The sequence below is a fragment of the Actinia tenebrosa genome, unplaced genomic scaffold, assembly GCF_029948245.1.
Source record: "Actinia tenebrosa isolate PJP-AT-01 unplaced genomic scaffold, QUT_ActTen_1.0 PGA_scaffold9__36_contigs__length_13948895, whole genome shotgun sequence".
Taxonomy (NCBI): domain Eukaryota; kingdom Metazoa; phylum Cnidaria; class Anthozoa; order Actiniaria; family Actiniidae; genus Actinia; species Actinia tenebrosa.
The window spans coordinates 9,218,350-9,230,033 of NW_028292586.1; the positions used below are offsets into that span (position 1 = coordinate 9,218,350).

Genomic DNA, 11,684 nt, shown 5'->3' on the forward strand with positions numbered 1-11,684 from the left:
CCCCTGGGGTGGACGGTGGTGGGTTGTGTACATGTGACAGAATTCCTAAGTGGGAGAGTACTAAGGTCGAAAACAAAGACTCGTGCAAAGAAAACGATGTAGTGCATTTCCGTTTCATTTTTTCATTTCATGCTCTCCCTTATGGGGGACATTGTCTTCATCTCGATGGAGATTGAAGATTGAAAAATTGAAGATTTTTTGCCCGATGGATTTCATTTTCATGGTTCAGTTGGGCTGCCTCTGCTATTGGGAGCTCCGCTTTTAGGCAGTGCCTAAATATATACATTATTGTTAAAACGCGCTCTTGGTTTTGTCTTAATTGCCGCGTACTTTTAATTTCAGAAGCTAATCAGTATTCGGTCATACCCGTAATTCATTAAATGTTTTTGATTTCAACACATTTTTTTCGTTTGAAATGTTTTCCAAATTTTTAATCAGATAATGATGATAAAAGAATTAGTAAACTACAAAGTTTAATGTGACATGCTTTATTATTATATCATTACACTTTAATAATTATATGTAACCAAGATCACAGGTTCCTTCGTGAAGGTGATTTGCTCAACCTGAAAGATATGTACAAATGGCTTATAACCCAACATTGTGTTACACCAAAAATATTATTCACCACTTTATCCGTTTTTATCATTTATATTGAAAACATCCAAAATTAGATTAACTACTTACAAAGTTTGCAGGTTTTGGGGCATCTTCTTTTTACTATTGGATTAAATCCACATTGAAAGGCATTGGCAGCGCAATTTTTGGATACGTCCTTACAACCTAAAAAGTGTGTGCAAATTTTAGAAATCGAATAGAGCAACCACGGTTTAAATTTGTGGGTTTGATTCTAATTTCATCAGAGAGGGTTGAGTTCAGGAAAAAAAGTTTTAAAAGATTGTAAAAGCTGTAAAGGATTGGGGAACTATCTAAACCTAACATTTTCCTATATATAAAGCTGTTTTCTTTCTTTCATATTTGAATCTGGATTTGATAAATTGGTTGCATTCGACAATAAATAAAATGCAAATGCTTGCAATTGTGTACGAATAAAGGAAATATGGGTACCTGCTCCGCCGCCGCCTCCTCCTCCGCCTGTGAATAACAGGGAAAAAAATCATTCTAACAATCTGTTATTAGTATGTTTTTTCTTTGGTGGTGGTAGTATTTGTGGTTGTAGCGATTGTGGTGACGCGAATGGAGTTTTCGGTACATTTATATATCAACTACATATCTATAATACGTTTCTTCAAAGCATTACAAGCTGCAATTTACTTTTTGATCTTTTTATTAAGAAACATGAATTTCCAGTTTCTAAGCTCTATTATCTTTTGAAAAATTTGCCAGGCTCCTGCTGTTTCTCGTCTTCACCGTATAGTTCAGGGTTTGATATTATGTTGGTTAATTGCAATGTTAAGTAGAATGAACTCGATTTCTATACTCACAAAGATTGCATGTCTTTTTGCATCTTCTTCTTACGTATGAACTGCTTTTACATTTGTAAGCATACTTGGAACAATAACGTGACTGATCCTTGCAGTCTGTACGAAAGAGTGAAATGTGTATTAATAAGATAAAGATATAAGAATTTAAAAGAATATTGATTTTTAAAATTAATGCAGTCTGTACCTCCAGGTGGTGGTGGTGGCGGTCCTTGTGTCGGTGGTGGAGGTGGTCCTTGGGTTGGTGGAGGCGGTGGTGATGGTCCTTCAGTTGGAGGTGGAGGAGGCTGTGGTGGTCCAGATGGTGGAGGGGGTGTTGGAGGTGATGGTCCTCCTCCTCCTCCAGCTCCTATGCCTTTAATGTGTAAAACAAAACCATCTGATAAGTACCGACTAACGAGATAATTTTCACTTTGCAATTTAATTTCCTTACCTGAATTTTGCTCTATCCAGTCCACGAAACTTGATACTCGTGCGAACACAGTATAATGTGTTGTTGGGCAGTTCCTCAACCCAAAGCTCACAGCGCCGTGCAGGAACCAAGACCCTCCGTCCTCGCATACCAATGGTCCGCCGCTGTCACCATTACATCCACCAGATGCTCCTGCACGAGCTTCCCCAGCACAAAGATGGGAAACAGAGTTAACACTGCCGTATTTTCGTTTGCAATTGTCATGAGAGGCGATGGGAAGAACAGCTTGTTGAAGAATGTCGGGAGCTGAGCCACCACCTCGAGTTGCTCCCCATCCTAAAAGTTGGATAATGGAAATGGTTTATGACAAATTTCAACGAGATAATAAGCCTATCGTAATAAGCCAGTTCATAGTTTAAGAATCGTTTTCAGTGCGCATGCGATTTTGTCCCGAATTTATCGCCTTCTTTGGTTTTATATAAGAAGTTTTATATAAAAGAAGTTGAGAAATTCGGGATAAAATTGCATGCGCACTGAAAACGATTCTTAAACTATGAACTGACTAGAACTTGGAAAAACAATTTTACAATCAATTTACCATTGAAATAATTAATTTTCAAAATATTTTTCCTAAGAGATTGAAATTAAAAACGATTATTGTCAGGCCACATTTTTTATGCCCTCAGTGCACTCAAGCGAGAAGTGACAAATGGAAAAGTCTAAATGAATGTTATCTTTCAAATGCTGTGATTTTCGTAATCTTTATTGATACATAGGACACAAAATTATTTCAAATGTTCAATTGTTTTGAAAAAATACCTTAAACTATTGCTTAAAGGAAGATCTATCCTTTTTTTAGAAAATTTTTAAAGATTCTTATTAGTTTCGGAGAAAAAGCCCAAAACTTGCTGCAATGACAGGAACTGGTACGAGATATATCTAATTCGCCATGACAGGAGGCAGGAACAATTGAATCTGATCTAATCTAATTTACATGAGAAAGAATTCAGTTTCCCAGTGGAAAAATGCTCTATTGGTGTGCCGACCTCGGGTCGGTTGCCGAAAGAAATTCGTTGAACTGGTGTACAGTGAGCTCCAAGTACGGGTCAGAACAAGCGAGGTAGTATGTGAATACAGGCAAATTTCATGGCTTAAAGACGCGAAGGCTAATCTCTAATCCGACTTTCTCGGTTCTATAGGTATGTGAGAGAAGGGTCATGACTAAAATTTGGCACTGGAAAGAAAATTCGAAGACGTACGAGGTTTCAAAGACCCGTGATGGTTCGCTTTTGGGACTCGAGTTTCCAACCTTCTCTTTTTTCTTACTGGTGGGGGAAAAAATCTTAAAACGGGCTAAATTCAAAAAATAACCACGCAGAACGAAAGAAGTGCTATTTCTCAATGATCGGGTAAAATTTCGAGGCTTTATTTCACGTTTCAATGATTTTATTGAAATTTTTGATGAATCTCCATACATTTCCTCATAACAGGACACCACAGAAACCAAGGTTGGGCTACCTGTGCCTAAATCTTTGATACAATCAATCAACCTCGTCCCCTGGTCCTCTCGGCCGACTCCAATTCAATATGTCGGTCTTCGCGGAGAAGACCTTGGTGTTGGCTGGATCACGTGATCAAAAATCTCCAGAAATATTGGAAAAATGGCTGCTTTTCACGTGACCATATCAAAACAAAATGGCTGCCAGGAGATCAGTGACTGTTGATTTTAAATTGCATTAAAAAGGGTATTTCAGTTTTTTAATTAAAGGTTTGTTCATAAGATATTCCTTCTTTTTCATGAGAAGCCACGTAGAAACCTTTATTGTCACCCCTAAAGCAGCCATGAAACGAGTACGCGCGGAATGTTACCATGACTTTCTGAGAGTGATTCCTAGGTGATAAGCATTATGAATGCCCCCGGGTCAGTGGTTGCCTACTTTTAGAGAGAAAATCCAAGGTTTCGACCCCATTTGCTCAGGTTCGCAAAACCAGTCAGTGCTAGACGGATTTTTGGCCCCATCCACCTCCCCTTCGGCGACGTTTCTCCATTATAACAGTTCACTCGAGCAGCTTAATCACAGCCTCGGCAAAACTCGTGTTCCCAAAACTTAACCGCGCCAATGAGGTGAATAGCTGTTTGGCGGAGAAAATGATATACTATTCTAACTTCAAAAAGTATTTAGAAAATAACGAGGCGCTAAAAAGAAAACACGTAATCCCGGGTAAGTAACCTTAAAATACTATGAATTTCTGTCATCGTATAATCCGTAACGTCCTGCTCGCGTGTTCTTATGAAATCTTTGGAAAATACCACGTTATAGGGGTTGCGGAAACGGGTTGACGTGAGCAGGCCGGAAAAACCCGTCCGGCCCTAGTCGTTCACGCATGCTCTATTTATAAATCTTAGTAGGATTTTTCAGCCTTTTTTGCAACAAAAATTGAGTCATATGATAAAATGCTTTGCTTATTGATTGAGTTAGGCCCTGCCGGAGGGGAAAATATTTGGCTCTTGGTCATTTGTACGGACCTGGCTGCACTCGGTCCGTACGGCCGGCATGACCTCGAATCAAATATTTTCCCGTGCGGCCCTCCACTCATTTAGTATATTACGTGGGCATCTATCAACCAGTGAGAGTGTTGGTTATATCGACAAAATCCGGAAAAAAATATAACAACAGATTTTATTTGTGAGTGTACGTCCATATTTCCAACAATAATGTTAAATTTATCGCCTGTTTTACCTGTGATGTAACATCTTTTTCCTGGGTCTGGCCGAGACTTTGTCAAGCATACAGCACCAACCTTATCACTCATTTGAATGGGTTTGGCAAGCCTCAACAAAGCGATGTCGTTCACTATTCGACGGTTATCGTAGCTTGGATGTTCAATAATCTGTGTCAATCGAACAGTTTGTTGTACACTTGTACTCCCTCTCCTACGGTGAGCACCTAATTGAAATACACTCAATCTATAAAAAACTATAACGAAAAATTATACAAAAAATCACTTTGAGCTAACTGTTTATTATTTACCTGCAACAACTGTATAGGCACTTGGGTTCTTGTTCCTGTGAATACAGTGTGCAGCGGTAACTACCCATTCGGGGCTAATGAGAGATCCGCCACAAGTATGTCCTCCACCTCTACGTAAAGAGATCTGCCATGGCCAAGCATGAGGGGCAGCATTCTGACCATTAATTATGCGCATTCCTGCTGGACGCGAACCGCATCCTATAGCAAAACACCTTCCATAATTAGTAAATCTTAACCTTAAAAGTTATCGAGTAGAGTTATTGTTGCAATTACCTGCGCTGGTATATGATACACCGAGCAAAAGAGTCAGAATTGTTATCAAATCCCTCATTTTGATAAGAGATTTTAAAGCAAGAATATTTTCCCCTAAGGGGTCGTTCTTATATTCATATATCCTTAGCATCTGTGTTGACCCTGTGTCAATGAAAAACCATAACAAAAGATTTGGGTGCATGCAGCCTTACACTTGAATAAACTGTTGCTTTAACATTTATAGAAAACAAACACCAACTGTCGGAAATACTGACATCAACGTTTTCTTTTTTTTTTTCTTTTTCTGTTTTTTCAGTGTTTTTGTTTTGTTTTTGTTTTTGTTTTTTGATTTTTTTTCGAATCTTTTTTAAAGTAATTTAATAAGGATGTTAAAAAATCACCCTGTCACTCCCCATTTGTTTCTTTTATCTTTGCTGTTGTTGTCGATGCGGTTGCATGATAATCGTGGAGTGCATTTCCCTCCTGTGGTATTTAGATAACATAAAAGTATACCAAACACTATGAAATGCAGCTTTAAAATATGTAAGCATCAATAAAAATTGTTTATTTTATCTCTGTCTCTCTTAAAGGGGATTTATTTGCAGGTGAAAATAACCTGCCATTATCATCTATAAACTAGAAGATAGGACTATATTCGTATTCTTAACTTGAAATATACATTATCTTTACAAATAATTTGCTCCAAAATTTGAAAAGTTAGATCGAGGTGGTATCTTCGCACGGTTAGGTGCAGGTGATTTCCCGAGTATACCTCCTTTTATGAGGTAAATTTCGATTTTAAACTACTTAGCAACCAACTGAGCTTTGCAAATAAGATATTTCTCAACATCGTTTCAACAACTGAGCCATAAATTAGGTATCCTAATGTATTCCCGTATCAAGTAGAGATTTAGGGCTTCTTTTTGAGGATAGTGTAACACGTCCCTACAATGAAGTTTTTTAAGTAAAAGGGCTACTCTTCTGCGTGTTTCCTTTTATTTATTTTAACACCTTTACAAGCGATTTTGAAACTCTTCCGTCTGGGTTAAGTTTCTTTCATTGTTTAGCGTGGCTGGGGAAACCAAACGTTATTATTGGGTTTCAAACCCTTTTTTTAGCGAATAGCTGAGCCATTCAGTATCACAAAATACTAAACTAATGCTTGCTGAATCGCAATATTAAACAGTAAGATACATTTTAAACTGATTCAAAGTTTTAAACATTTTGTTTGTTACCGTACTACTCGGCCCTACAACTAAATATTTCTTCCTTGAAAAGCCGAGTTATCTATTGACCCTGCTTTGCGGGTAACCTTAGTTCTAGGCTTACCATATCTCCCTGCTTGTAAGAAGGCCCTTATTATGTATCAATTTGTAAAGTATAACAAACATAATTGCATCGCGGATCAGAAAACGCTTAATCGTAGTCGTTGATCCTATTTTGCCTCTTTCTTTAACAAAGTTTAAGTCCGAAAATTCGAGAAGTACTGTTTAATAAACTAGCACACGCCTTGTGTTTTTAAATCTGATAAAACACGATCTGTAAGTTTATTGAATGGCTTAAAAAGCTGATGATGTATCTTCTCATATTGTACTGAATTCTTTACGAAATGAACCAAGTTTGATAGAGAAAATCCAAGTTAAAGTTTATGCAAATGAAGACGAATCTATATCAGATATAAAACCTCCTTCATGGTCATGATTTCTATTGTGTTTCCTTCATGAATTATTAATGAGGTTTTTGAATGAATAGGTTACACACGAAGTGATGGTCAGGTTAAAGTTTCCTTCAACTACAAGTTATAATATTTGTTAAAAATAAAAAACGCGTTGTGTTTTCCAAAACTATTGAAAAAAAAACACGCTAAATTTTGCAACATGCAGATATCCCCCAGTTACGTCAGCTGTGCAGCTGGTAAAAAATACCCTATGTAAAAACAAAGCCAGCTTTTGATAGCATTTGCTATCGTACTCGAAAAGGACGAACATGATGATCATTCTCCTGTTAAAAACATTGACTGCTTCTCTCTTTATTTTGCCATCACATGCAAGTAAGTTACATATCTATAGTGCGGTTCTCTTTAACTATAAAGCTCATTATAAAATAGCTGTTATAAATCTCGCATTCTGATTGGTTGGGAGCGCGTGCTTTATTAGAGCACACACACGCACGAGCCCTTTGCATTTTATAAAAGAAATTAAAAAAACTTGCTTGCTGTGTAATTGGAGTTATAAAGCACTTGGTAAATGGTAGAACACTTGAGAAGTGTCGAGAAGCAATAAGCTACGCGTAGTGCTTGTCCTGACACTTCTCTTGTGCTTTGCCAATTCCCGCGTGCTTTATAACTACACACAGCACGCGCACGCGTTTTCTATTTCTCCAACACGAGAAACCTCTTCTTTGTTTGCCATCTTATATTTTCTTTGCTAGCGCTAAATGAATACAGATAAATGAAAGATTCTATTGCCTTAAAATGATATATTATCCTAAATCCATGCCGTTCTGAAAATGTTTTAGCCGACTCTGTCTATTCATAGACCCTTTTACTTTGAGGCAAAATGCTTTTCGGCTTAAAGACTCCATATCCTTCCCTTTGCTGCTACGGTAATATCTTTACTTAGTGATAACAGGCGCTGATCCATAAATTCCAAAGGAGCAGGAAATAAATATATAGTTATTCTCAGAAAGTCTGAAAGCCCGAGAAAAGGTTTTATTTCATAGGCAATAATGAAATTTGTTTAACTCAATGACCAATTATGAAAAAAGGGATATTTGAAAAGTCTTCCTTCTCGTGTGTACAGGTTTATCATGTGGGATACGTCCAAGTGGTGGCCGCATAGTTGGCGGAGAAGAGGCTATTCCTCACTCCTGGCCCTGGCAAGTGTCTCTACGGAAAGGAAGAACGAACTATCACACATGTGGCGGAACTCTTATTCGACCAGACTGGGTGCTAACCGCAGCACATTGTGTTATGCGACCTGAAAAATATACAGTGATAGTAGGTACGCTTTGCTTTCAAGCTACGTCATACCAAAAATTGTTTTGTTGACGGCATAATTGTGTTAAGTTTTCAAGCTAATTGTCCATCTTTAAAGGTCCCTTGACAGAAACGTAAGACCGTTTACTCACCGTTTAGACACGGCAGGTGCACAGCAGTACCTTAAAGAGTATTTTAGATCAAAGTCTTGGATAATGAGAAATTAAGAATTTGAGAGTATAATGTTTTATTTTTCATAATGAGGGACAAGGAAACTAGGATGTTTGATTGGTTTTGGGGCGTTTTCATAGTATACGCCAACTCTAATTTGTTAGATTTTGAGGCATTATAGGACAGGAAGCGGGAAGCAGCATCACCACTCCATTCCCATTCCCCCTGGCTCGTGTAGTTTATAACACTAATTCAGTTATAACGATATGAAAACATGCAAATCACTGCTTTTTCAGGTTCACACTTCCGAAAAGGTGGAGAAACAAGTGTACAGCAAAATATTAGGGTCAAAAAGGTCCACCGGCATCTTGGATTTTCAATGGCAAATTATAAAGACGATATTGCCTTGTTACACCTTGAACATCCGGCTGTTTTAAGTGACAAAGTTCTTCCAGCATGCCTTCCTAAATCGGATCCAAATGTTGGAGCAAATTGCTACACCTCTGGTATTATTGAATGTTAACTTCTTTTCACTATAAACTTCTTTTTTCGGTGCCATAGATGCCGATTACTGACGGAGCTGTAATTTTCTTGACCGATTTGATCCATCGATATCAGCTTGCAACAAAACGGTTTTAAAGGAGTGGGGGAAATACACTACATGGATTCTGATTGTATTAATGGAAATCAACCTTTAAACTTATGCACAGTACGTAGTTACGTACAGCAGCTGTACGGCTACAGCACTTCAGCCATGCAACTTGAATGGCGCGTGGTGTGAAATGGGGAACCGTGTTTAGTCCATTTACGTTATTTACGTATTCCATCTCTTGTTAGGTTGGGGTCGTATATCTGCTAATGGCTGGGGCTCAAAAACACTCAAACAAGCCAAATTTGAGATCGCCTCTGATAGGGAATGCAAGAGACAATATGGAACTGATTTTATCAAATTTTCCACTCATTTGTGTGCTGGTAGTGCTGCCAATACTTCAAGCACTTGCCAGGGTGACAGTGGTGGGCCTCTTGTATGCGAAAAAGAAGGAAGGTGGTATGTCCATGGTGCTACAAGTTTTGGAAGATCATGTAGTATAAAATACTACACAGTTTACACGAGAGTTAATAAATACTTGGGATGGATCTACAAGAGAATAGGAGGTATATATTGAACAAGTGTAGGCAATTAGGGCATGAACTTATAACATTGCTTATAACAAAATATTATCATAATTTGTTTTAGGTCCCATGCCAACGTCTGGAGTCATTCCAACTAATGCACCTGTAACGAATAAACCTGTCAAGCCATCCACTAAACCAAGCCAGTCAACTAAAACACCAATAACAAAAAAGCCAACACAACTCCCAACACAGTCAACATCAACAGCTCCTTCAGGAACTACGACACCATTCCCTGGTAAGAAAATACTTCGTTATGTTGCAACTTTCGCAGAAGCGTGAAGGATGTTAACTTTTTAATTTCGCAAAAGCTAATTGAAGAGTCTTAACTACCATGACCTTAGCATCTTGACATCGGTCATTGGATGGTCACGAAAACTTTCCGAGAACTCACTGGTGCGCGCATACGACACCGCTAGTATTATTTCTCACATATAATTATATATTCAACTTTTAAGTTGGCAAAAGCTATTTGAAGAGTCTTAACTAATTTGACCTTAGCATGCATTCTGATTTTGGTCACTGGATGGTCACGAAAACTTTCCGAGAACTCACTGGGCGCATATAACATCATTTCCCAAATATGATATATTTTGTACACTTAATTAGGTGTTCTGCAGCTTTGATAATTGATATTTGATAACATCTTACTATCCGAATAGTTTTTTTTTTTTAATGCATTGCTAGATTTTTAACCATAATCAGCACTCAAGATTAACGAGATGTGTTTGTTGTCTTTGTTTTCATATTGAAGGTTGTAGAAATAAGGGGTCAGGATGTACTGGAATGGAAAACAGATGCAATTTCCACGTTATAAAGATTTTATGTCAAAAAACGTGTGGATTGTGTAAGTATCCTACTAGGTAGACTAACGATAGCTTGTTTGAATGGCCTCTTTTGACGTTTTGAAAACAAAAAAAGAATCTTGACCATATGACCCAGAAATGATTGAAAGAAAAATGATCTAAGTTTAAATTCACTAAACGAGTTGACGAAAATTTGGATTATTAGTTATAACAGACTTTAGCTTGGGCAGCTTCTTCAATCAAAGAATCTTATTCTCAAAATAATAACACGTGCTCCAAATGATGGGAAAACATTGCCAGCGCCCAAGCTAAAGAGGTATATTATAAAAACCGGCTTGTCTTGATCACCAAACCTATACAGATCATATTGCATAGTCGATTTATTATTTAATAAACGAATTTATTGCGTTTTTTTTCTTTGGTGAAAAAAATCCTACAGGTTAACAAAGAAGATGGATGAGGGCTACTCTTTTGACTTTGACTTGTCAATGCACCTCTAATGCAATTCTTGATTATGTTTTTTTTATTGTTATTTGTAATGAATGATCAATAAAATAAGAATTTGAAGAGTTCGAAATCGTATTGTTATTTCTTAATGAGAATAAAAATCAAGACACAACTGATAAATCTTATGATATATTGAGAATCAGTTGAGCAACCGCATGAAAACTATACCCCACTGTTCTGTGGTGCTGTCTATGGTTCATCACACAATAATTCTCAGGCTCCCCATATTTAAGTCAAAAAAGCAATGATTCCATTTGGGCATTTCAAAGTAAAATAAAGCTTGTTTGAGAACTGAAGCGCTGCATTATTAGCATTTCTTTAGTTAGGGGGATTTGTAGGTCCTTTTTTGTAGTCCTAAGTAAATTGTGTTCAAGAAAGAAAAAAAATAAATTGCGCATTATGCATTTTAAGCCTCAAGATACGATATTTAATGATTGATGATCTATGTACTGAAAATGAACAAAGCTAATGTCATCTACATTTGGTGATACATATATATGTATTAGAGTGATTTTACTTTGCCCGTGAAAGAATCAGTCAAATTTATAAATAAAGCGAAATAAAGTTGTAAAAAGCGAAATAAAGTTGTATTATTTAGTGAAGGGGAGGGGAGGGAAGGGGAGGGGAGGGAAAGGATGTTAGTGATTAAACGTCCCTCCAAAACAATGGAAACCGAGGTGATCATTATTGATGAAAATAAAAATAATAGTAATAGTAATAATAATGATAATGATGATGATAATAATAATATTAATAATATAATAATAATAATAATAATAATAATGCTTTGAAATATTTTGAAACTTTTTAAACTTTTATATGATAAAAAGAATATAGAACTTTGAAGATATTTCATCCTCTAGATTTTGAGTTATTTCAGTAAAAAGATAACGCATGCGAACGATATTTTCG

At 37.0% G+C, this 11,684-nt stretch overlaps 2 protein-coding genes across 2 annotated transcripts; one reads left to right on the forward strand and one right to left on the reverse strand.

The window, feature by feature from the left end:
* Window positions 1–472: 472 nt before the first annotated feature.
* On the reverse strand, window positions 473–5,275 carry LOC116307728 (chymotrypsin-like protease CTRL-1). The gene is made up of 9 exons (XM_031718029.2): window positions 5,160–5,275; window positions 4,887–5,084; window positions 4,596–4,802; window positions 1,876–2,190; window positions 1,630–1,797; window positions 1,446–1,541; window positions 1,069–1,095; window positions 688–783; window positions 473–566 (listed from the first exon to the last, which is right to left on the reverse strand). Exons 1-9 carry the CDS (start codon window positions 5,215–5,217, stop codon window positions 562–564), a joined length of 1,170 nt encoding a protein of 389 aa, XP_031573889.1. The 5' UTR covers window positions 5,218–5,275; the 3' UTR covers window positions 473–561.
* A 1,812-nt stretch (window positions 5,276–7,087) lies between these two features.
* LOC116307729 (chymotrypsinogen B) lies at window positions 7,088–10,842 on the forward strand. Its single transcript, XM_031718031.2, has 7 exons — window positions 7,088–7,188; window positions 7,940–8,140; window positions 8,583–8,792; window positions 9,124–9,441; window positions 9,524–9,697; window positions 10,214–10,306; window positions 10,705–10,842. The coding sequence occupies exons 1-7, from the start codon at window positions 7,125–7,127 to the stop codon at window positions 10,707–10,709; spliced, it is 1,065 nt and encodes a 354-aa protein (XP_031573891.1). The 5' UTR covers window positions 7,088–7,124; the 3' UTR covers window positions 10,710–10,842.
* The last annotated feature ends 842 nt before the right edge of the window (window positions 10,843–11,684 follow it).